At 44.3% G+C, this 26,832-nt stretch overlaps 1 protein-coding gene across 3 annotated transcripts in view; it reads right to left on the bottom strand.

The window, feature by feature from the left end:
- Positions 1–26,832, bottom strand: part of SFMBT2 (Scm like with four mbt domains 2) — a 179,396-nt gene that overhangs the window by 19,553 nt on the left and 133,011 nt on the right. For all 3 annotated transcript variants that reach the window (XM_055427190.2, XM_055427181.2, XM_055427219.2), the window contains 5 exons: positions 19,583–19,696; positions 14,111–14,153; positions 12,266–12,336; positions 9,474–9,613; positions 3,178–3,287 (listed from right to left, as the gene is read on the bottom strand). In XM_055427190.2, coding sequence (XP_055283165.2) covers positions 3,178–3,287; positions 9,474–9,613; positions 12,266–12,336; positions 14,111–14,153; positions 19,583–19,696 — 478 coding nt within the window. The remainder of the gene's footprint in view (positions 1–3,177; positions 3,288–9,473; positions 9,614–12,265; positions 12,337–14,110; positions 14,154–19,582; positions 19,697–26,832) is intronic.

Below are 26,832 nucleotides of genomic sequence, written 5' to 3'. Positions count from 1 at the left end.
TGCTAAGGCACATGCTGTCATGTTTGATATAATCAGTAATACGCTGCCTTTACAAGGCAGCGAGGCTGGGTCACACTGTGTCTGTTTTGATTGCGTCAGGCTGGTTTCATAAAAGCTCTGATCGACTTGGGAAAATGAAAATGAGTGCAAACAGTGCAAAATAAACTCTCCCTATCACTTTGGGAATTTGGAGCGAGTTTCTGGCTTGCTTATGGAGCCGAGGAGATCATAATGCAATTTAAGATTGCTGTACTTTTACTATTTCAACATCCTTATGTGTATTTTAGAGGTATTGAATTTTACAGAAAAAATTTAAAATTAGAAATAAGAAGGGTTTTCTGTGTAAATACCTGCCCGGGTTACCTGCCACCACTACCAGTAAGAACTGACTTTGGAAGAAAACGTTTTACTGTGGCTGCTGCTGCTACTGCTGCTGCTACTGCTGCTGCTAAGTCACTTCAGTAGCGTCCGACTCTGTGTGACCCCATAGACAGCAGCCCACCAGGCTCCCCCGTCCCTGGGATTCTCCAGGCAAGAACACTGGAGTGGGTTGCCATTTCTTTCTCCAATGCCAAGGACCACCAACTTAAATAAAGTAGAAAAATAAAGATTATCAGATTAAAAAAAAACATGTTTTGTTTTAGTGGGGGCTGTGAAAGTGCTGCACTCAATATGCCAGCAAATTTGGAAAACTCAGCAGTGGCCACAGGACTGGAAGAGGTCAGTCTTCATTCCAATCCCAAAGAAAGGCAATGCCAAAGAATGCTCAAACTACCACACAATTGCACTCATCTCACACGCTAGTCAAGTCATGCTCAAAATTCTCCAAGCCAGGCTTCAGCAATACGTGAACCGTGAACTCCCAGATGTTCAAGCAGGTTTGAGAAAAGGCAGAGGAACCAGAGATCAAATTGCCAACATCCGCTGGATCAGAGAAAAAGCAAGAGAGTTCCAGAAAAACATCTATTTCTGCTTTATTGACTATGCCAAAGTCTTTGACTGTGTGGATCACAATAAACTGTGGAACATTCTGAAAGAGATGGGAACACCAGACCACCTGACCTGACTCTTGAGAAACCCATATGCAGATCAGGAAGCAACAGTCAGAACTATACATGGAACAACAGACTGGTTCCAAATAGGAAAAGGAGTACGTCAAGGCTGTATATTGTCACCCTGCTTATTTAACTTATATGCAGAGTACATCATGAGGAACGCTTGCCTGGAGGAAGCACAAGCTGGAATCAAGACTGCCGGGAGAAATATCAATAACCTCAGATAAGCAGATGACACCACCCTTATGGCAGAGAGTGAAGAGGAACTAAAGAGCCTCTTGATGAAAGTGAAAGAGGAGAGTGAAAAAGTTGGCTTGAAGATCAACATTCAGAAAACTAAGATCATGGCATCTGGTCCCATCACTTCATGGGAAATAGATGGGGAAACAGTGGAAACCATGTCAGACTTTATTTTTTTGGGCTCCAAAATCACTGCAGATGTTGATTGCAGCCATGAAATTAAAAGACGCTTCCTCCTTGGAAGTTATAACCAACCCAGACAGCATATTAAAGAGCAGAGATATTACTTTGCCAACCAAGGTCCATCTAGTCAAGGCTATGGTTTTTCCAGTGGTCATGTGTGGATGTGAGAGTTGGACTGTGAAGAAAACTGAGCACCGAAGGATTGATGCTTTTGAACTGTGGTGCTGGAGAAGACTCTTGAGAGTCCCTTGGACTGCAAGGAGATCCAACCAGTCCATTCTAAAGGAGATCAGTCCTGGGTGTTCATTGGAAGGACTGATGCTAAAGCTGAAACTCCAATACTTTGGCTACCTCATGTGAAGAGCTGACTCATTGGAAAAGACTCTGATGCTGGGAGGGATTGAGGGCAGGAGAAGAAGGGGAAGACAGAGAATGAGATGGCTGGATGGCATCACCGACTCAATGATTTTGAGTTTGAGTGAGTTTGAGTGAACTCCGGGAGTTGGTGATGGACAGGGAGGCCTGGTGTGCTGTGATTCATAGCAACTGAACTGAACTGTTAGGTGAAGCTCATTTAAATATTCCTTGGAAAAGAAGGGAAGGGTGAAATATGGTGTCACCCTTTATCAACATGATGCTTCCAACAGCTCAACAGTCTCCTTATTTATATGTATTATATATTCCCTTTAACTTCTGTGATTTTGCAGAGTATTGTTGGACCTAAGATGACTTTTATTGTATCTAAAATTACAGAGATGCTCAAAAAAGACACAAGGAAAGGTTGAGTGGATAACTAACAATAAATGCAAAATAACTGCAGATTTCACCACACCTGCACTCAGTCCTCATATATGTCAACTTCAGAAGAAAACACTGTCTGCCATGGAAATTTTTCAGAATTCTTCAATTCTCACTTTCTCAAAAAGAGGACTTAGGTATGCTCTAGCCATTGAAAAGTAGTTCACTGTTTAAAACAGCATCATTTCCCAAATGTTACAGCAAAATGCAGTCTTAGGATACCGTGATACAGGAAGTGGACAGGTGAAAATTGGAAAAGAATTGGAAAAGAATTAAGTGAATATTAAAAGCCCTCTGAAACCATCAAAGCAATTATTAGATATCAAGCTATTTTTGAGAAATGGGTCTTTTTCTATCCATGTCCTAAAGAATTAAGTTCTCATATAGGAAGCCAGTGAGTGTGATCAGTTTGAGTTCCAAAAACTTAAAGCAAAGCAAAATAGCACCTTTCCAATTAGCCTGTTTCCAAATAAAGTCAGTGACCAACTATATGTCCACCCACTGCGTTTTAACCAAAATCAAACAGAGGTACTGGTTCTTCCTGTTTTTTAAAATTCTCAACTCTAAGGATAAGGAACATCTGTACCTGCCATGGACTTTACAGTATCAGATATTAAGGTCTGTTGATGAAAAATTTATAATAATGTTAAGAGAACTCTTCTCTTTATATAAATGTTTCCCTTTGGATTGAATAATCCATCAGCACGTTTTTATTCTGAACGTTTAACACAATAAACTCCGTGTAGCCAGCACATCTGTGTGGGGCACCCAGAACTGCAGAACAACACTCCTTCTGTTGCTTCCACTTCTCTGGGCCATGCCAAAAACAGGAAGGACCAGTTTCAAAGGGGCAGATAAAGAAAGCTGAGAACCCTCATCTTCCAGAATTGAAGACACTTACTTGGCCTTCAGTGTCTCCTCCTGAAAGTTCCAGTGTGGGTCTTCCACCAGCTGTAATTCCCGTAACACCCTCCCAGGCTTGTAAGCTGCGTTGATGAGCATGCTAAGAACCTGTTGGGAAAAACAGGGAACGGCCATGAACTTCAACTGCATCCATTTCTGCTAAAACGAGAAAGCACCCCGCTGACACTTCCAGGGCGTCTGCCCTGCACCTCTGTTCACAGATAGGCTGGATGGAGTCGGAGACGATATTTTGCAGACTGGCCCCAACGATGTCCATCAATGGGACAGGAAGGCAGTGAAATCCAAGGCCTCTGCCTGGGAGAGTGTGAGGCGCTGGGGGCAAGAAGGGTGGGGGTGGTCAGCTCTCGCTAACCTTCCAGACTGCAGAAAAACTGGACTGTTTCCTCCAAAGGCCCATTGATCATCCTTCAACTAGATTCCCCTTCAGTACGATCGCTTACTAACAATTCCATCTTATTCTTAAAAATATATTTCAAAAGGAATCACTAAGACAGAGGTGATAGATTTGCACCCACACTTTTAGAGCCTGGTGGGCTGCTGTCTATGGGGTCGCACAGAGTTGGACACGACTGAAGCGACTCAGCAGCAACAGCAGCAAATATCTGCATGGAGGGTTAACAAATTATTTGAAACTCACCTAATGCTGACCCAACTTATGGATATTTAACATTAGGATAATTCTCAGATATGGGAGGGTTTCGAAAGGAAGTCTGAGTATCTAATGTCATCTGACAGCTTCCTCAAACTACCCCTTCACTCCCAAGTCCCAAGTGCAAGAAAATAAGCATATGGCCAGCTCCACTGCAATACGCCCAAGAACCAGCTGCTGCTGCTGCTGCTGCTAAGTCGCTTCAGTCACGTTCGACTCTGTGCGACCCCATAGACGGCACCCCACCAGGTTCCACCATCCCTGGGATTCTCCAGGCAAGAATACTGGAGTGGTTTGCCATTTCCTTCTCCAGGCATGCTCGTGAGCCATCGCTATTGGGATACAGAGCGCAAAAAAAAAAAAAAAGTGAAGGTACAACACAGCACATAAAGGAACCCTGAGATCTTGGGGGCTTTGTTCCATGAAATGCCCACTCACTGAAGACCTGCGCTGTGCCAGGGCCCAGAGCACAGAGACAGCACATGGAGCCACTGTTCCCGAAGTCCCTCCCCAAGCAGATGAGGAATGAGCCAGGCTCTGAGTTCACGTGCTGTGTTTCGAGCAAAAACCCACTACAAGAGTGAGAAAAATCACTGAGTTGGGAGGACACTGGCTGTACTGCTGAAGCACCTACAATTCTGTGGAGATCAGCACACTATCTATGAGAAGGAAACAGAAGACACAGTGTGTGCGCGCGTGCAAGTCGCTTCAGTCATGTCTGACTCTTTTTGACCCTATGGACTGTAGCTGACCAGGCTCCTCCATCTATGGGATTCTCCAGGCAGGAATACTGGAGTGGGTCGCCATGCCTTTCTCCAGGGGATCTTCCCAACCCAGGAATTGAACCCGAGTCTCTTGCAGTTCCTGCAATGCAGGCAGATTCTTTACCGCTGAGCCACTGGGGAAGCCCCCAGATGAAAGATATGTTGCAGAACTTTTCAAATCTCAGTTTTCATGTACCTGGCGTGTTCCAGGATGTAACTGGCATGGTCTGCACCTTCCTTTAATTCTGAAAAACAAAGCTTTCTCATCACTGAGGATTTGATCTTAAAATATCCTTAACTCTCAGCAGTTAGCCTGGCGAGTGTCTTTTTCTCTTCTGGGCAGCATTTTGCTATGTTCCAAGGCGCCTGTAAAGCCCCACCAAGAAACAGCTCCGCCAAGCACTCAACAGCCAGAACACAGCAGTACAAGCAGTTTATGTTCTGGTGTGTTTATGTTTTCCCTATTAGAATAATCATCTGGTTTTATTATTTATTGTCAGTACAATTTACAGAAACTGAGTTTAAAAATAAATCCGATTGGCACTGGCTGAAATCACACCCCAAGTGTTTATCAACAGACAATAAAACTTCACCCCAGTCTTGTCACTGTGCTTCTCTGAGACAGCCCCGGAGCTACAGCTTATTTGTACATCAAAATGCACTTTGTGACTGTGAAAAGCAAATGCCCTCCAGACTTCAATTCAGAGTGGAAACGGCCTGCAATTAAATCGTAAACAGCATGCAATATTGAATAATTTTTCCTATGGCTTCTCCCGATGTCACGTCATATGTCTCTAAATTCAACAAGCTCTCCACGAAACCTTGGAATTGTGAGCGGAATAATTTGTGGGTACCTGACACTGTGGGGCATTAGAGTTCTCTCCATGAAAATAATGAAGTCGACAGCTGTTATGACGACCCAAGTTAGACTGGATTACTGAGCCTTGCAAAGCATCAGAATTCACGTCACTGTGCTCTTGACCACAAAAGGGAGCACACAACTTGTCCCCAAACAGCTGACAGGGTGTTCGCTGTGAAGCCGAGAACCCTATTCCCAATAAACTGCCCTGAGACTGGTCTGAGTGACTCCAAGAGGAAACTGGTGCTGCAGCAACGTCTCACTGGATTTCTTAGGGTTTGTGAGGTGTGTATTTATTATCACAAAGAAGCAGTAGCTTTGTACAGCTGGACGGAGCTGTGATGGGAGCTTTCCCTCCCTCTCAGGCATTCGGGGACACAGCAAGAAGGCGGCTGCGTGCAAACCGGGAAGTGAGTCCTCACCCAGCTGCCGGGCTGGCCCCCGACGGAGGACCTGGAGTCTCAGACCCGTGAGCATCCACGTCTGCGTCCTGAGCTGCCTGGTCCAGCCCGTGGTGCCCTGTGACAGTGGCCCGAGCCCACCGGACACCGTCCCCTCCCACCTCACCATCCGCTTCCTGTCCCCTGACTGTCACCCTCTGTGTGCACTGGGCTTCAGCCTCCCGACTCAGAGGAGGAAACTACTTTCCCTCCATCTCCCATCCTCAGTCCCTCAGCTCACATCTGTCTCCACTGAAGGTAAAACCCTCAAGAGCTGCCCACATCCATAGACTCCTCTCTCTCTCCTGCAGCTCCTCAAGGACACGATGCAATGGGGCTTCCCGGAAACAGGTCTCACCAAGATGGCCTGAGATGCCAGCTCTGCCAAGAAGGAGTCCTTCTCAGCCTTGTCCTATTCCACCCCGTCAGCAGCTGGTGGCACGGCCTCCTCTGCAGACACTTTCTACCCCTACCGTCAGGACCCTAGGCTCTCCTGATCCTTCTGTGCCCCCCCAAATGACAGTGACCTCAGGGTACAACCGCTGGACTGACCTCCTCCACCTGTATGCACCCCACAGTGCACCTGGCTGCAAACACGGTCCACACGCCGGCAAACCCATGGTCACCAAATGTGTACTGAACTCTCACACCCATCTCCAGCTGGCTGCACAAGAGGCAAACGTTCACTTGCCCAAATGAGACAGATTCACCCTGTCCCACAGCTCCCTGTCCTTACTGTGAAGGCCTCCATGAATTCTGTTACCCTCACAGTCCATATCCAGGTCACTAGGAAACCCTCCCTGCATCCAAAACATGTTGATTTGTTTACCATCACTTTCTCTAGAACCCAGTCCTCGAGAAATCAGGATTTTCAATGAAATCAGGGGCTTCATTTTGTTCGTTGCTTTATTCATCGTAGCTAGAACCATGCCTGGCAACAGCAGGTGCTCAATAAACAATTTGGGGGATTTCCTCAATGAATTTCAAGATGCGCACTGAAATTAACTTATTCTGCACACGTAAAAATTAATGAATGATTGATTCACGCCAAAAACTTGTTTGGTACCATGAAATCTATGTCAACAGAGGGAAGCTCAGGAGGTAGCACTTACCACTGATTTTCTTTCCTACAAAATCCTACCCTATGGTACAATGAGAAAATTCAACAAAGGTATCTTACCTTCTTTATAAAAAACCTTAACAAGAAAAAATTACATTTTTCCCGACCTTCCTCGACACTGTCTACTTAATTCCTGCATCACACATTACATATGGGCTATAGTTTCCACCACCCACACGCTTGATACACAGTTCTCAATGGTCAGTGTTCAGTATAAAATCCAGAGAATATTGTCCAGAGGCATGTCTACATCTCTGACTTTGTTGACTGACTTAACCAGGTACCACATAGGCAAGACGTTTCCTCTTTCCAGTATAACCTGAAATGCCTAAGTCCTTGCTCTGAGGCCATGGGAAGGAGGGAGTCAACTCACCCCAGGGGCACAGCTCCTGCTCACCGTGACCCCCACCCCTAGCTTCCAGCACAGCGCCCACCAACACGTGCTTACGACTCCTGAATTGCTTTGAACCTGTCTAAATAGACAGATGGATGGAAGTATGATGTTTCATTCTCTCCTTGGTTCCCACAGCTAGGAGACGATCTGACGTGGCAGTAGCTGCTAAGTGTGCAAAAACTGATCAAAAAAGCCTTGGAAGGTGTAGATGGGCAAAAAGAAACATACATGGACCGTCCAGTCCCTACACCGACTTCTGCACTTCCCGAGGCTAGAGAGCTACTAAGTCCACAGATGCAGACTGAGGGAGATCAAAAGCCTCCAGTCCACCGCCCTCTCAGAGCTCAAGACCACACCCCTCCTCAACAAATGCCAGCGTGGTGTCCACGGGCACAGACCTCATCTACCTCTAGAAGCAGCAGGGGGAAAACAGCCATCAGTCTACATTTTCCAAAATCAGAGAAACCGTTAACTGTGAACACCCCTGATGGCCCGATAAAGCAAACATGCTCTGTCTTTGCTCCAATGATCTCATTCTCTGTAAGTGAAATGCAACCTGAAACCAAACACAGGTCCAGGGCAGGACTATTAGCATAAAGACTGGCTTGGCAGACTCACACTTTTCTTGCACTCATAGAACTAAAGCGCTTGCTTCTTTTTTTTCTCTCTTTCCTGCCTCATGCATTTTCTGAACATCAGCAAAAAACTAGTTCTGTCATCAAAACACTGCTCTGGCCTGGCTTTTAAACTTAGCTGCTGGCACCTCTCAGAGAATCGATCAGGGCTAACTACTGTTGACCAAGTATGTAGCAAAGAAAACTAGTCAAGCATCAGAGAGAGACTGGCCCTGTGGTCACCATGTTTGTTAACAGGGCCCCCAGGTGGCCACGGACCTGACAACCCCATGGGTGTGACACGGTCTCACAGGGACTTGAAACAAGTACCAGGTGTGTGTCAGTCCCCCGTTCCATTCTGATCGTTGGCAACAAAGTCAGCACAAACACAGGCAGGGGACAGGCTGTGGCAAGGATGACCTCATGGGCTGAAACTGCTGGGGGACTTGGGAGCCCATTCCTGGTCCAGAGGCCTTATTTTACACTGTGACAGGAATTCCCGTGTGCAAGCTGGGCTTGGTTTCTTCTCTGACCAAGTCTAACATCTGCAGGATCTACAGTCTGTGTCAACTTACACAGCTGGAGCTCACCTCCCACGCGACCTCCCTAAGGCCCTGGAGAGGGGCTGCCCTCCCCCGCCACCATCTCCCTTTCACTATCAACTTCTCTTCAATGGGGTCCACTCGCCACTCAGGCTGGGCCAGGCCTCCAGTAATGTGGGGATGTAAAATAGGAAGGTGATGGGTCTAAAGAAAAGCAGGCCTAAATAAGAACACAGGCCAAGTGCCGGGGACGGGGTCTAGGCCCCAGGACTCTCTAGACTCAGGTTTCTGCACTTTCCAGGCCCGGCCCTGTGGTCTGCACGTTCAAGGTGCTTCAGGCGTTCCTTCCTGTGATCCCACCGATGCTCCAGGCTGCTCAGATGGCTTTTCCGGTCCCTAGAGAGGGTGGCCCCCTTCCGCGACCCCACAGGCCCTGTTCTTGACACAAAGCCCAGCTCACGCGAGTTTGTTCAGTGGCTAAATGGATGGATAAACAGACCCCCTGTGCGCAAGAAATTACAACACACTCATCATGGTGCAGGTGATGTTCTGGGTAAGATTTTTTGTCACAGAAACAGGAACGTGACTATACAAAGGTTTAAGATAGGTCACCTTTTTAAACAAAAAAGTGATGATTCACCAAAGATTTTACTCAAATGTAGTGAGTGTTTCTGCTGACTTGGGGAGGGAGGGGTGGCCCCCTCTCTCCAATAGAAGAGAGTCTTCCCAGGCTGGAACACTGTTCCCATCTGTGATGACCGCCTTCAGACCGCAGGATGGAGAGGAAGCGGCTGCTTGGCACGTGAATGGACCCAAAACCCCTATGACTCCCTCAGGGACTGTGCCCACCGCCCCACGTCCCCACCGTCCATGGCTGTGGACGAGCTTTACCTCCTTAAGGACCAGCACGCATTTGCCTGGCCCCACCGACTGCGGCAGCTCGGCGATCCTGCCCTTGTTGAGGTAGGGGCCCGAGAAACACCGGTGGTTGATGAAAAGCTGAGGACAGCAGTACTTCCCATTCACTGTTCCTGTGCGGAAGAGAAACACGGTCGAGGCTCCGAGACCCATGGCGTAACCCGCCGCACAGCAAAGTTACTCAGAGGGGCCTTGAGTGCCCTGTTAAGAGCACTTCGCATCCCCCAGGCTGTGAGTTCCAGGGTGCAGCACAAAGATTCAGTCACCCACACACACACAGCAGACGCTGCTGATCAGTCACTAAGTCGTGTCTGACTCTTTGTGACCCGTGGACTGTAGTCTGCCAGACTCCTCTGTCCATGAGATTTTCTAAGCAAGAATATTGGCGTGTGATGCCATTTTCTTCTCCACGGGATTTTCCCGACCCGGGGATCAAAGCCACGTCTCCTGCATTGGCAGGTAGATTCTTTACCACTGAGCCCCGGGGGAATCATATATATATATGTATGTTCTTTTTCAGAGTCTTTTCCTTGAAAGTTAGTACAAAAACCGAATATAGTTCCTCATGCTCTACAGAGTTTTGTCAGTTATGTACTTTTATATATTATAGTGTGTATACATTCACCATGCCCCACAACCAGGCCAACACCAGATACGGCAGGGCTTCCTCATTTTGCCAGCCCCAGGGACGTGAAATGTCCCTCTCAGGGACTTAAATATGCATTTCTCTCATTGCTCTTTCAGCTTAGAAAGCGACCAGGCAAGGTGTCGATTTAGTTGTGTCTCAAGGTGCCACAGGGAAAAGCAGAACAACTAAATGGTAAGGTATCAGTGGAGCCCATTGGACATCTACACACACGGGATGCGGTCACAGGACCAGCTGAGATCCACCCTCTCCCACAGCTGCTCCAAGCCAAGCCGCACTAACAGTGGTCTTTGTGTGTAAAAACTTGTTATTGAGAAAGTAAGACTGACAGATATATATATAAAGAAGGCTGGGCGCCAAAGAACTAATCCTTTCAAAATGCGGTACTAGAGAAGACTCTCGAGAGTCCCACGGACTGCAAGGAGATTAAACAAATCAGTCCTCAAGGAAATCAACCCGGAATATCCATTGGAAGGACTGATACTGAAGCTCCAATACTTTGGCCACCTGATGCGAAGAGCTGACTCACTGGAAAAGACTGATGCTCGGAAAGACTGAGGGCAGAAGGAGAAGTGGGTGGCAGAGGATGAGATGGTTAGACGGCGTCTTTGACTTAGTGGACATGAATCTGTGCAAACTCTGGGAGACAGTGAAGGACAGGAGAGCCTGATGTGCTGCAGTCCATGGGGTTGCAAAAAGCTGGACATGACTTAGCGACTGAGAAACAACAAATTAACATAACACACTGCTGTGTGTAAAACAGCGAGCTGGCAGAAAGCTGCTGTGCAGCTCAGGGAGCTCTGCGCAGTGCTCTGTGATGACCTCGAGGGCTGGGACTGGGAGGAGGAGGAGAGGGAGGCAGGGGATGTATGTGTACATATAGAGGGTTCATTTCATTGCACAGAAGAAACTAATAACACTGTAAAGCAGTTATACCCTAATTAAAAAATCAATTTATAAAACCTTGTTATTCATTTGGGATGGTGATTTGATAGTCCAGGAAGCTTTGTTCTCATAGGACCTTAACTGAAAACCAATAGGTGAGGGGGGAGATACGTTATTTTTCCAAGTATAAGATGGAGTAAAACAACAATTACCCACTCTGAAAGATGACATGGTTCTTTTAAAACCATTCTGAAGCTTGAATTTTATAAAAAAGGCAAAAGATAAAAAAAAGTCCACAGCTGTATTTACATGGAAATTCGAGGGTAGAATTACTCTGCCCAGCTTTTTAGAAAAAAAAATCTTGGTAAGTCTACTCTTAAAACTGCTCTCTTTACTGCAAAGAAAACTTTGACTAATAGGATTCTTCCATGGTACACAAGTTTTAATCTTGGGTTCAAAGCAGACTTTTCTTTAGGCTGGAAAATAGAATACTTAATCAAATATATTACTTAATGTACAAACATGTATATAATCATATTTGTAATCCAAAGGTAATTCACATCTATGTTTTTAAAAGTTACTGTAAGACACAGGACTTTATACATTAAAAAAACATATTATTCCCAACCAGCCACTCAAACAAGGTTTTAGGGAACAATTCAAAAGCCCACAGGGACTTAAGGATTAACCACTAGTGTAAAAATGCAAGGGTCACTGGCATAAAATGTCCAAAAAGAAATGTCTAATAATATGTCCAAATCTTTTCCAACATGATTATTCCTGATACACAGTTCTAGCTGGACATGTAATTTCTAAGTGACGCATGGACCCAGCTTCTCATGCCAAGGGAAGTGTCTCTAGCTACTGACCAAGAAGTAAAAAAGGAAAGTCACCAAGAATATAGCTAGAAAAAAATTTTTAAAGGAGTAGGTATCTGTAAAAAAAGACAGTTGACTCGAAGTTGAGTATTTTCATACTGACCTAAAAATATATCAAAGTTGAGTATTGTCATATTGACCTAAAAATATATCCATGCCTCCACTCATACAGCAAAGCACTGAAAAGGGTCAGGGCATCCTGCTGCTGCTGCTAAGTCACTTCAGTCGTGTCCGACTCTGTGAGACCCCACAGACGGCAGCCCACCAGCCTCTGCCGTCCCTGGGATTCTCCAGGCAAGAACACTGCAGTGGGTTGCCATTTCCTTCTCCCAGGGCATCCTAAGCAGCTGATTTACCTGTGGAGTCCAGGTGAGGGAACAGACAAAGGTCGTGAGGTATTTTCTCAACAGGCACTGTGGATGGTGATCTGTGGATAAAGGAGAAACACCCGTGGGTCCCAAGCTATAGAAGAAACCAGTACCTTCCAAAGTCTTTTCATAACTTACAGGAATCTAAGCTATGAATATGTAAGACACAATACATGCATAGATAAAAACAGGTAAGATCATTGGGGGGCTATTCTTACAATAATTCCAAGAAGCCTGTGGGTATTCCACCCCTCGAGGGGGTCATCACTGATCTCTGAGGCTCCTCTAGGTCACTTCCTGGACATGTTGCTTGTTAAAGAATTATAGAAATGTCCTCAATCATATTTAGGACATGCAGAAATGTCAGCTTGCACTGACTTTCATTAAAGTCAGACTTCCCCTTATTAATGGCTTTCTTCTGCTGACTTTTGATTTCTGGGGTCCGTGCGTGTATGGGTTGAGGCCACACTGAAAAAGTAGATCCTCAAAGAAAAATCTCAGAATTGACGATTCTTAAAATGTGAAGTAGGCTTCTTAGTCTAGGACAGAAGTCTGTGCTGCTGTTCAGTAAAAAGTTGCTGAACAAATATAAAAACTATTGTTCTAGGGGAAAAAGGCAAATTGGGTTTCCAGGAGATGTACAGGTTGACTTCGTAGAAACGGCACAGGTGACCAGTTACGTAAACTCCAAGTAAATAGTAATGAGGGCTCTTAGTGGGGTCATCTATGGTGCTGGGTCTCAAAGCAGGGTCCCCAAGCTGTCAGATCAGCGTCACCTGGGAGCCCATTACATGTGGAGAAGCTCAGGCCCCATCACAGACATCCTGAATCAGAAATTCTGCAGATGGGGCCTGGAGACCTGCGCTTTAATGAGCTGTCTAGTGACAGACGTGAGTAAAGGTGAAAACTGCTGGTCCACAGGCTGCAAATTTAGGAGTCATGAATGCAAACTGAGATTCAATGAGGGGGACTGTAATTTTAGCTTTTACCTCTCTATTTCAATGTTATCCAGATAAAACTGGAGTCAGATGATTAGCCTGACACACTGTTAGAAACATACTCAGAATACCTGTGAAACTGTTATTCACATCAAATAACAATGAAGCTATTATTCGATTTTAAGTTTCAACTTCAGTACATGAAAAAAAAAGCTGCTCTCAACTCCCTTTCCATCAGTGTATTAAGAAAACAGATTCACTCAGTGAGGGATGTTTATTGTGGTGTATTCCAGACATTTTTAAACATATAAACATGGTACTAACAGTGACAATTTTCCAAAAATATACAGCCAGTAGTTCCACACACTATAGAACATCCCCTTCCTCATAAATTACAAGTGAAACGTGGAGTGACCTACATTTATTTGGCAATGGAGGACCCACACATCTTCATGTAGACTCTTTCTAAAACTCCCCGAGAAATAGGTATTTTACAAAGGAGAGCACTGAGGTGTGGAGTAATAAAACAACCTGCTCCAGCTCACCAGGCTGCAAGGGGGCAGAGCTGAAGCCTGGACAGGCAGCTCTGGGGAGTCCTGGGGCATTAAGGACCCCGAGAACTGTTGCAGAGCACCCTGACCAGAATGTGGGGCCGTGGGCATCCTTCCGGTCAGCTATGCTGGGATGACAGTGAGAGGCTACAGTCTGGAAAAGAAATTCCTTAAGAAGCAGGCCCCGCGTGTCCTGCACATAACAGATGCTCGGTACATGTTTTCCTGTCGCCTTGACTCCTGTGCTAGGTCGTGACCAGCTCTCTAACAAAAACAGCCCTATTTCCATCCTCTTTAAAGATACTTCATAGCTTATCATGGAGTTTTTGTGAAAAAACACTTACTGTTTTTCTGGCTGCACAACTGCGATCTTTCTCTTCTTTTGTGCTGTAAAACAGGCAAAAGGGGGAAAAAAGAAAAGCGGCTTTAACAGTGAGTTGGGAATAAGCATTTTTTTTAATGGCTCAATAGGTATAGAACTGTGTCTGTTTTTAAAGTAACAATTTGAAAACTGAAAAGTTACTTCATTCAGGCCACAATTTTATCTTCATCTCTTCCAGCACAAAACAGACTTTGACTTTTCAGAAATGAAATCTAAAGAGAATTTAGTACATTTTACCTTATCACTACCTGGACTACTTTATTCTAAAATGTGCTTCTAATAAAAAGAATACACGTATCAGACCTCCCAGGAACACAGCTGGTAAAATGGACTGGTACAAGCACTGATTATCCAGATGACTTTTCCCCACAGAAAGTGTGATAAGGCAAATAATTTTAGCATAGCAGCATGCTCCTAAATTAGGATTAGAGGCATGTTTATAAACTACAACATTTTATCATTAAAAAGTAGACTGCTGCTGCTGCTAAGTCGTTTCAGTCATGTCCAACTCTGTGCGACCCCATAGACAGCAGCCGACCAGGATCCACCGTCCCTGGGATTCTCCAGGCAAGAACACTGGAGTGGGTTGCCATTTCCTTCTCCAAAAAGTAGACTGGCACCTAGCAAATATATACGTCTGTCAAACAGTGACAGAAACCAGACAACAATAACCTGAGGTTAAGAACATTTCCAGCTTACATTTATAACTGGTTGAAATCACCTTCACAAAGACAGGCCAGAGTTTTGGGCATCTATTAACTCAGGCATAGATAATCCTGCATCTTCCAACATTAGGAAAAATTAATTCTCACATAATTTCTAAAGCTGTAGGAGCTTGGCAGGTTTAATTAGACTTTGCCTCTTCAAAGCAAAATGCGTGTATGAGAAACAAGAGAACACAAATAAATAAGAAAAATAGTGACTCAAAATTTCATCTGGTCTTGATTTTGTCTAGTATCCAATTCCAGTACAGGCAGACCTCAGAGATATCGTGGAGTTGGTTCCAGACCACCCCAGTAGAGTGACTATCATCACAATAAAGGAGCGACGGGAATATTTTGGTTTCCCAGTGCATATAAAAGTTATGTTTTATAAGTCTACTATAAATCTGCACTCTATCAAGTGTGTATCATAATGATATTCTGTCTAAAAAACAGTGCATATGCATTCATCAAAAACACCCGATTGTTAAAAAATGCTATCATCTGAGTGCCACTGAGTTATAGTGGTAACATCAAAAGGTCACCGATCACAGATAATCACAGCAAATACAACAATGCTGAAGAAGTTAGACATACTCCAAGAACTACCAAAATGGGACACAAAGACACGAAGCGAAAAATATTGTCGGAAAAGTGGTATCACAGGTGTGCTTGATGCAAGGTTGTCTGAAGCTTTCAACGTGTAACAAGTGCAATACCTGTGACAACAAAGTCTGCCTATGATTACTATGATAAAGTATAAACTGTGATCTCTAAAGGGAAAGATGAGTGTGGAGACTAAGTTGCCTAAGTCAGTCTTTGTTAATTAGGGTGAGATGCCCAAATTGTGTGATGTCTTGATGAGAAGCCAAACACAGCAGGCTGGGGAACAGAGCCAAAACGTCACTGTGCTCACCTTAACCTGCGTGGGGTTTCACCCAGAAAAACTCACAATGCTCCTCCCCTCCCAAAGCCAGTGGAGGAGGAAGGGAGAGGGTCAGGACACGGATTTCCGTCTGAGGCACAAGCAGGCACAGGGCATTGGATCCGAACCTGCAGAGCCTGGGGAGGACCTACCAGGGCTGTGGAGGCTGAGACCAGGGACCCGAGACATTTCAAGTGAGAATAAAAGACAAAGAAGGCCCTCAACACTGAAATCACTATTCTAAGCTCATAATTTTAGACCTCAGGAAACAGGCGGCCAGCGATGGCAAGGAACTCTGTTTACAGCAATGTTCTGAGCATCTACATAAATGAACCTTACGGGAGGGTGCTTAAAAAAAAGTTAGCCAGCATACAAATTAATAAAGAAAACATTAGAAATATCTAACCTATTTCACAAAAAATTAAAAGCCTTATCTTTAAGGACACACAATTTTAAATACTACTGTTGACACATTAGGGTGGAATTATAAATGCTAAGATTTATTATTGAATGAATTATCATATACTATAAATGAATATTTTTTTAAATGGTTACCATTTCAGGATAATGACCTCCAACAATTTACATTAAAACACACACTTGTACATATTTAAGTGGTGTGTTTGTGAGTGCATGTGTGTATATATGGGATGCTGGGTTATTTTGACTACTAATATTGGTTTGATTTGGCACTTTTGTGATCAGAAGGATGTAACGTAATGCCCCTTTCAAAGTCCAATTGAAATCTCACTGGTAATTTAATGCCAAGAATCAGTTCAGGTCAGTCTCTCAGTCATGTTGGACTCTTTGCGACCCCTTGGACTGCAGCACGCCAGGCTTCCCTATCCATCACCAACTCCCGAATTTGCTAAAAATCATGTCCATCGATCAGTAATGCCATCCAACCACCTCAACTTCTGTTGTCCCCTTCTCCTCCCTCCTTCAATCTTTACCAGCATCACGGTCTTTAATATGCTGTCTAGGTTGGTCATAGCTTTTCTTCCAAGGAGCAAGCATCCTTTAATTTCATGGCTGCAGTCACCATCTGCAGTGATTCTGGAGCCCAAAAAAATAAAGCCTGTCACTGTTTCCATTGTTTCCCCATCTATTTGCCATGAAGTGATGGGACCGGATGCCATGATCTCAGTTTTCTAAATGTTGAGCTTTAAGCCAGCTTTTTCACTCTCCTCTTTCACTTTCATCAAGAGGATCTTACGTTCTTCTTCACTTTCGGTCATAAGAGTGGTGTCCTCTGTATATCTGAGGTTATTGATATTTCTCCCGACAATCTTGATTTCAGCTTGTGCTTCATCCAGCCTGGCATTTTGCATGATCTACTCTGCATATAAGTTAAATAAACAGGGTGACAACCTACATACAGCCTCGACGTACTCCCTTCCCAACTTAGAACCAGTCTTTTCTTCCATGTCTGGTTCCAACTGTTGATTCTTAACATTCATACAGATTTCTCCAGATGCAGGTAAGGTGGCCTGTTATTCCCATCTTTTGAAGAATTTTCCACAGCTTGTTGTGATCCACACAGTCAAATGCTTTGGTGTAGTCAATAAAGCAGAAGTAGATGCTTTTCTGGAACTCTCTTGCTTTTTCTATGACCCAATGGATGTTGGCAATTTGATCTCTGGTTCCTCAGCCTTTTCTAAATCCAGCTTGAACATCTGGAAGCTCACAGTTCATGTACTGTTGGAGCCTATCTTTGAGAACAGTGAGCATTACTTTGCTTGCATGAGAGATCAGTGCAATTGTGCAGTAGTATGAGCATTCTTTGCCATTGCCTTTCTTTGGGACTGGAATGAAAACTGACCTTTTCCAGTCCTGTGGCCACTGCTGAGTTTTCCAAATTTGCTGGCATATTGAGTGTAGCACTTTCATAACATCATCTTTTAGGATTTGAAACAGCTCAACTGGAATTCTATCACCTCCACTAGCTTTGTTCGTAGTGATGCTTCCTAAGACCCATTTGACTTTGCATTCCAGGATGTCTGGCTCTAGGTGAGTGATCACACCATCATGATTATCTGGATCATGAAGATCTTCTTTGTATAGTTCTTCTGTGTATTCTTGCCACCTCTTCTTAGTATCTTCTGCTTCTGTTAGGTCCACACCATTTCTGTCCTTTATCGTGCCCATCTTTGCATGAAATGTTCCCTTGATATCTCTAATTTTCTTGAAGAGATCTCTTGCCTTTCCCATTCTGCTGTTTTCTTCTATTTCTTTGCATTGATCACTGAGGAGGGCTTTCTTATCTCTCCTTACTATTCTTTGGAACTCTGCACTCAGATGCTTATCTTTCCTTTTCTCCTTTGCCTTTAGCTTCTCTTCTTTTCACAGCTATTTGTAAGGCCTCCTCAGACAACCATTTTGCCTTTTTGCATTTCTTTCTCTTGGGGATGGTCTTGATCACTGCCTCCTGTACAATGTCACAAACCTTTGTCCATAATTCTTCAGGCACTCTATTAGATCTTATCCCTTGAATCTATTTGTCACTTCCCCTGTATAATCGTAAAGGGTTTGATTTAGGTCATACCTGAATGGTCTAGTGGTTTTCCCTACTTTCTTCAATTTAAGTCTGAATTTGGCAATAGGAGTTCATGATCTGAGCCACAGTCAGCTCTGGGTCTTGATTTTGCTGACTGTATAGAGCTTCTCCATCTTTGGCTGCAAAGAATATAAGCAATCTGATTTCACTATTGACCATCTGGTGATGTCCATGTGTAGAGTCTTCTCTTGTGTTGTTGGAAGAGGGTGTTTGCTATGACCAGTGCGTTCTCTTGACCAAACTCTGTTAGCCTTTGCCCTGCTTCATTCCATATTCCAAGGCTAAATTTGCCTGTTACTTCAGATATCTCTTGACTTCTTACTTTTGCATTCCAGTCCCCTATAATGAAAAGGACATCTTTTTTGGGCGTCAGTTCCAGAAGGTCTTGTAGACCTTCATATAACCGTTCAAGTTCAGCTTCTTCATCATAACTGGTTGGGGCACAGACTTGGATTACTATGGTATTGAATGGTTTGCCTTGGAAATGAACAGAGATCATTCTGTTGTTTTTCAGATTGCACCCAAGCACCACATATCAGACTCTTCTGTTGACTCTGAAGGCTACTCCAGTTCTTCTAAAGGGATTCCTGCCCCCAGTACTAGATATAATGGTCATCTGAGTTAAATTCACCCATTCTAGTCCATTTTAGTTCACTGATTCCTAAAATGTCGATGTTCACTCTTGCCATCTCCTGTTTGACCACTTCTAATTTATCTTGATTCATGGACCTAACAGTCCTGATTCGTATACAATATTGTTCCTTACAGCATCAGACTTTACTTCCATCACCAGTCACATCCACAACTGGGCACTGTTTTCACTTTGGCCTCATCTCTTCACTGCCAGGAATAGTTAAGTGTTTATATATGTGTCAGTAAATTATTGGAACCAATTACGATTGGTTTTGGGGTAAACCTTAGGAGAATAAGTTCTTTCTCAGATACAATCATACAAATGTATAGTACTTATCTTAAACTTTTTCATGAATTGCATACAAACAAGGAGTAAAGATCCCAGACACTCATCTCCACCTTGTCACTGTGACTTGGTTTCTCAAGCTGGGAAATGCCTGCAGACATTCATCTCACGAAGACGCTTACAGGATGAAGGAGACAAAAGTCCTGGTGTTCTGTGCAAAACTGAGAACATTTTTTGATTTTTACAGTTTGGCTCCACTCTCTTTACCAAATTGTCTATTCACCTAAAGTCCCAGATATGACCAGCGAGGCTCTGAGTGGGGCAATACTCACAGGCTGTCTTGTGTGGTGTAGTCAAAGGGTAGGAGTTGGCCTCACACCAACCCACAGGGAAGATGTCCATAGATTCAACGTCCACGATGAACTCTGGAGCTGGGCTCTGCAGGCCTGCGGGGAGTCGAGACAACAGGTGCGGACAGGTGTTAACAACAAAGACACAGAAGGAGGGGAAATCAGAGCGGCTCTGAGCGGGGAAGGGGGAGACGCTGTTCTGAAAGCTGAACCCGAAGCCACCAGTGCTTTACGAGAGATACAAATGCCAGAGAGGTACGGTAGCATTTCACAGGGTTCACAAGAAGGGGGGCTTGGAAAAGAGATACTTTCCCCTGAAAATGAGAGGAAGAGGAAGGATGATTGGGGACAACTGCATCCTTGTCCCCAGTGAAGGACAAGCATCCTTCTTTCCTAAGAATGGCTTTGAAGCTAAGGAAGGTAGTCCAGCGTGTGGGGTGGGGGCACTAAGACATCCTTCACCCAACATCAAGCAGAGGTCAACCTTCAACCAACAGAAATTAAATGTTCTGGTTAAAAGGAACTGGGAGGGTTCAGTGACACTGGTTATAAGCAGTGAGCATCAAAGCACAATTCCCTAGGGGACATGCTCCTTTATCCTGTGACCACGTCACTTCTTCTGAACTCAGACTCTTGCCGTGTGACACCGAAGTCACTTAGGCAGGAGGGTCTCTTTGGTGAGGACCTGCCTTCATATCATAATCAAAATGGTGCCTTGTGTTAAGTCGGCACAGCAGCTGAGAGACTCTGAGAGAAAAGATCTGGATACAGTATGAGCAGAGGTTCCAAGGAACTCTGGTTACCAAGAGAATAAATGTAGAACCCAGCAAACTAGTGAAGAGAAGGAAATTCTACACCAAATCAACAGTTCTTTAAAAACACACTTTGAGCAAAGACACTCTTGAACCAAGAATCAAAAGATCAGAAACAGCTCTGTTAATGGAGTGACCCCCTGGCCCTGACCACTTAATTTTGCTGTGCTTTTGGTTTCTTCACCGGGAATCAAAACAAAAGTTAACACTATTAGAAACTCCATCACACATCCAAGCGATCACACATCATCTGATGAATTCTGAATCGCACTTCCCCTCCAAAACTTAGCTTCTGGAAGCTCAATACCAGCAAACATAAAATCTCCTCACTATTTCAGCTACACTGGCTCCCAGGATACGTTATGTGATAAACCCAGGTACCAGATTTAGCACTAAAACCTAACTTTGGTGTACACAAAGTGCCTGGACTGACAGCAGATGCTTATACACACATGTTTTCACCTCCAGTCATCACACTGAACTTCTGATGTGTTCTCAGAGAAAGTCATTACTATGGTTGTCAATCCTAACTTCCTTTTCACTGAATTCTCCAATAATTTGAGATATATAACCTACAAGAATGCAAGCAGGTTTATAGGGCTTAGGTTCCAACACAGTTGAATGAATAGAAAGCATTTCCGCCCGGCATTAAATGACTCAACCAACACTAACTAATCTGCTAAAGAAATCATCAAACAAACAAAACTGCCAAAACAGACAAAAGCTAAAGAAACTCCCCAACTAGCTTCAAATACAAAACTGATCTTTTCTTGTCAAGAAGGGCACTGGATTCGGCAGACGGGTCAATGAAAAGAGTCACCGAGCTGTTTCCCATTACACAGGGCACTCCCTCATCTTCAAGCTCACAAAAATACAAAGATAGAGCCAACTTCTTAGCTACTCAGCAATTTTGCTAACAGGCTGAATTCATCTACTACATACAAATAGTAAAGGTGTTTAGGTACAAATCAGATTTTCAAGGTCAAAGTCATACTTCAGGAGGGAGTACAAAGTGAACTTTATAGATTACTTCTTCCCAAATGCTCTGCTAGTTCAGACATCACATCATATTAGTGTGCTTTAACATACACACTTCTGTAACAGTATAAACATTCATATATTTCTTTTCCTAAGAATCATTTTGCTTTTTAATTTATCTTATTTTTGGCTGTGCTAGGTCTTCACTGCTGCACATGGGCTTTCTCTAGCTGCAACAAGAGGAGCCTACTCTCTAGTTCTGGTGCCTGGGCTTCTGCAGTTGTGAGGCACAAACTTAACTGCCCAACAAAAGGCATGTGGGGTCTTCCTGGATCAGAGATCAACCCACATCGCCTGCAATGGAGGGTGGATCCTTAACCACTGGGCCACCACTCCTCTGTCCATGGGATTTCCCAAGCAAGAAATACCTGAGTGGATTGCCATTTCTTTCTGCAGGGGAAGGATCCCCTGCACACTGGCAGGCGGATTTTTGACCACCGCGCCACCTGGGGAGCCCCTAACCTCATCTAGTGTTGACACTAATAGTCAGATGGGTTCAAGTCTGCAATGAGAAGGTAAAGCACTGGAAGACAGAAAAGCAGGACCTGGGTCCTGAAAAACCCGCCCACCTTCCACTCCACACCGTCCATCTGCAGACGCGCCCACAGAGCAAGATCGCAGAGAAGCCATCACTCATTTCAGCCCCGGAGCTAAATTCCTAAGGAATCAACACACAGCAAAACTAGCTGACAAGAGCGACACAGAATAGGAAACCATCAGTAAGAAAACAACAGAGATGGGATTAAATGTGTAAGTGGAAGGAGAGAGTCACGGATGGTGAACTCAGGACACTCACTCTCGTGCAGGTACTCTTCAAAGAGTTTTATCCTTACAACCCTAAGAGATCAGATGGTTTTCACTCCCATTTTACAGATGAGTAAACTAAGCTGGGAGAAGGCAATGGCAAGCCACTCCAGTACTCTTGCCTAGAAAATCCCATGGATGAAGGAGCCTGGTAGGCTGCAGTCCGTGGGGTCGCTAGGGGTCGGACACGACTGAGCGACTTCACTTTCAATTTTCACTTGCACACATTGGAGAAGGAAATGGCAACCCACTCCAGTGTTCTTGCCTGGAGAATCCCAGGGATGGGGGAGCCTGGTGGGCTTCCGTCTATGGGGTCACACAGAGTCGGACACGACTGAAGTGACTTAGCAGCAGCAGCAGCAAACTAAGCTGAAGCTCCAATACTCTCACCTGATGCAAAGAGCCAACTTAGTGGAAAAGACCCTGATGCTGAGACAGACTGAGGGAGGGAGGGGAGAGGGGGACAGCAGAGAATGAGACGGTCAGATGGCATCACTGACTCAGTGAACATGAACTTGGGCAAACTCGGACAGACAGTGAGGGACAGGGAGGCCTGGCGAGCCTCAGTCTACGGGGTCACAAAGAGCTGGACATGGCTTAGTGACTGAACAACAACAAACTGAGGGTCAGGGAGAGATCAGACAGCTGCTAAGAGGGGGATCGAGGGCTCAGACCCAAGCAGTCTCGCTCCAGAGCCTGGGACGGCACTCGAGGGCGGTTTGTGAGGAGAACACGGTCAGTCAGAAGTCACTCCGAGCACAGCAGCAGCTTGAAAACCCAAACTCGCCTTTGCTTCCTACTGCAAAGCCTTCTAGGGAGCAGACCTCCCTCCTCAGCCTCCCATCAAATTCTTCCCCCAACATCCCCATATTGCTTAGGAAAACCAAAGCTAGGGCTGTTGCTGCCCACCCAGAACCTGCGTAGCTGACTGGCGGTCTCCAAAGCCTGTTCACAGACAGCACCCCCCGCCTCTTGGGCCACCTTCCTTAGCTGTGCAAGAATATAGGTCCTGTCCCATATATACATATATATGTGGATATATACCCCATGTATATACATATATACACCCATGTATATACACAGACACACACCCATATATACACATATATATCCACCCATATATATACACACACACACACCTATATGTATATACACACATATACACACACACCCATCTATATACATACATATATATACACACCTATATGCACATACATATATATACACACTCATACATACACATACATATATTCACACACCATATATATATCCATATATACACATACATATATATACACATACAATATATATACATATGAAGACCTACAAGATCTTCTGGAACTAACAACCAAAAAAGATATCCTTTCCATCACAGGAGACTGGAATGCGAAAGGAGGAGGTCAACAGATATCTGAAGTAACAGGCAAATTTGGCCTTGGAGTACAGAATGAAGCAGGGCAAAGGCTAACAGAGTTTGGCCAAGAGAACGCACTGGTCATACCAAACACCCTCTTCCAAAGACACAAGACAAGACTCTTATCCATGGACATCACCAGATGGTCAGTAGTGAAATAAGACTGCTTATATTCTTTGCAGCCAAAGATGGAGGAGCTCTATACAGTCAGCAAAAACAAGAACGGGAGCTGACTGTGGCTCAGATCATAAACTCCTTATTGCCAAATTCAGACTTAAATTGAAGAAAGTAGGGAAAACCACTAGACCATTCAGGTATGACCTAAATCAAATCCCTTATGATTCTACAGTGGAAGTGAGAAATAGATTCAAGGAATTAGATCTGATAGACAGAGTGCCTGAAGAACTATGGACGAACGTTTGTGACATTGTACAGGAGGCAGTGATCAACACCATCCCCAAGAAAAAGAAATGCAAACAAGCAAAATGGTTGCCTGAGGAGGCCTTGCAAATAGCTGAGGAAAGAAGAGAAGATAAAGGTAAAGGAGAAAAGGAAAGATATACCCATTTGAATGCAGAGTTCCAAAGAATATCAAGGAGAGATACGAAAGCCTTCCTCAGCCATCAATGCAAAGAAATAAAGGAAAACAACAGAATGGGAAAGCCTAGAGATCTCTTCAAGAAAATTAGAGATACAAAGGGATCATTTCATGTGAAGATGGGCACAATAAAGGACAGAAATGGTATGGACCTAACAGAAGCAGACGATATTAAGAAGAGGTGGTAAGAATATACAGAAGAACTATACAAAAAAGATCTTCATGACCGAGATAACTACGATGTGTGATCACTCACCCAGAGCCAGACATCCTGAATGCGAAGTCACGGGGGCCTTAGGAAGCATTGCTGCGAACAAAGCTAGTGGAGGTGATGGAATTCCAGTTGAGAAATTTCAAATCCTGAAAGATGATGCTGTGAAAGTGCTACACTCAATATGCCAGCAAATTTGGAAAACTCAGCAGTGGCCACGGGACTGGAAAAGGTCAGTTTTCATTCCAATCCCAAAGAAGGGCAATGCAAAGAATGCTCAAACTACCGCACACTTGGATTCATCTCACATGCAAGCAAAGTAATGCTCAAAATTCTCCAAGTCAGACTTCAACAGTACATGAACCATGAACTTCCAGATGTTCAAGCTGGATTTAGAAAAGGCTAAAGAACCAGAGATCAAATTGCCAACATCCGCTAGATCATAGAAAAAGCAAGAGAGTTCCAGAAAAATATCTACAACTACTTTATTGATTATGCTGAAAAATTTGACTCTGTGGATCACAACAAACTGTGGAAAATTCCTCAAGAGACGGGAATACCAGGCCACCTGACCTGACTCCTGAGAAATCCGTATGCAGGTCAAGAAGCAACAGTTAGAAATGGGCATGGAACAACAGACTGGTTCCAAATTGGGAAAGGAGTTTGTCAAGGCTGTATACTGTCACTCTGCTAATTTAACTTATATTCAGAGTATATCAGGTGAAATCCTGGACTCGATGAAGCACAAGCTGGAATCAAGACTGTCAGGAAAAATATCTATAACCTCAGATATGCAGATGACACCACCCTTATGGCAGAAAGCAAAGAACTTAAGAGCCTCTTGATGAAAGTAAGAGGAAAATGAAAAAGTTGGCTTAAAACTCAACATTCAAAAAACAAAGATCATGGCATCCAGTCCCATCACTTCATGGCAAATAGATGGGGAAACAATTGAAACAGTGACAGACTATTTTCTTGGGCTCCAAAATCACTGCAGACGGTGACTGCAACCATGAAATTAAAGGATGCTTGTTCCTTGGAAGAAAAGCTGTGACCAACCTAGACAGCATATTAAAAAGCAGAAACATTACTTTGCCAACAAAGGTCCATCTAGTCAAAGCTATGGTTTTTCTAGTAGTCATGTATGGATGTGAGAGTTGGACTATAAAGAATCTGAGCACCAAAGAACTTATGCTTTGAACTGTGGTGTTGGAGAAGACTCTTTAGAGTCCCTTGGACTGCAAGGAGATCCAACCAGTCCATCTTAAGGAGATCAGTCCTGGGTGTTCACTGGAAGGACTGATGCTGAAATTGAAACACCAACACTTTGGCCACCTGATGTGAAGAAGTGACTCATCGGAAAAGACCCTGATGCTGGGAAAGACTGAAGGCAGGATGAGAAGGGGATGACAGAAGATAAGGTGGTTGGATGGCATCACTAACATGATGGACTTGAGTTTGCGCTAGTTCCAGGAGTTGGTGATAGACAGGGAAGTTGGCGTGCTCCAGTCCATGGGGTCGCAAAGAGTCGGACATGATTGAGGAACTGAACTGAACTGATATGTATACACACATACCTATACATGCACACCCATATATATACTTAAATACACACCCATATACATATATATACACACCCTTATGTACATACATATATATACACACCCATATATATGTATATATACATATATTTATATACACACACACACATATATATACACACACCCAACCATCTGCTCAAGCAGCCTCTCCCCAAAATGGCTCCAGCAGCCCATAACCCTTTTCAAAGATTTAAAATCCACCCACACTGGTGGGAAACATAACTACTTTCATATTTGCACTTTCCCTTGTCTCACTTTTGCAAGTCTCTGCAAAATGCTTATCAACCACCTGACTTGATCATAATACAGAAAGGCTAAAAGGGCAATTTTCTTCACCTCTTCTCCTAGACAGAAGAGGTTAACCTTGCCTGAGTTTCTTGGCACATCTGAGGTCCGAGAGGCCCTGACAAACTCCCCATGCAGAGGAATCATCTGGGGAGGGTGATATGAAACGCAGATTCCCAGACCCTGCTCCCAGGGTCAGAAGGGGTGTGAGTGGAGCAGCCCCGGGAACTGGCACTTGCCTAGGACTCCCGTGGACTATCATGTGGAAGGCAGTTTACCGGAACTGAGCCAGGCACACGGCAAAAACCAACCAAGGGGATTTTGAATTTCAGCTGATGAGTAGAAAATATCTCACTACCTCAACACTCGATTAGCAAAAAGCAGTTCTTAAGAGGGTGCTCACATCTTAAATCGCTTTCTTGCTCAGGGACACAGCTTTTATTTATTCTTCGTATCCATTCTACAAGAC

Source organism: Moschus berezovskii, chromosome 15, assembly GCF_049115385.1.
Source record: "Moschus berezovskii isolate FMDL1 chromosome 15, NW_MosBer_1.0, whole genome shotgun sequence".
Classification (NCBI taxonomy): domain Eukaryota; kingdom Metazoa; phylum Chordata; class Mammalia; order Artiodactyla; family Moschidae; genus Moschus; species Moschus berezovskii.
This window is presented reverse-complemented; position numbering and strand designations above follow the sequence as displayed.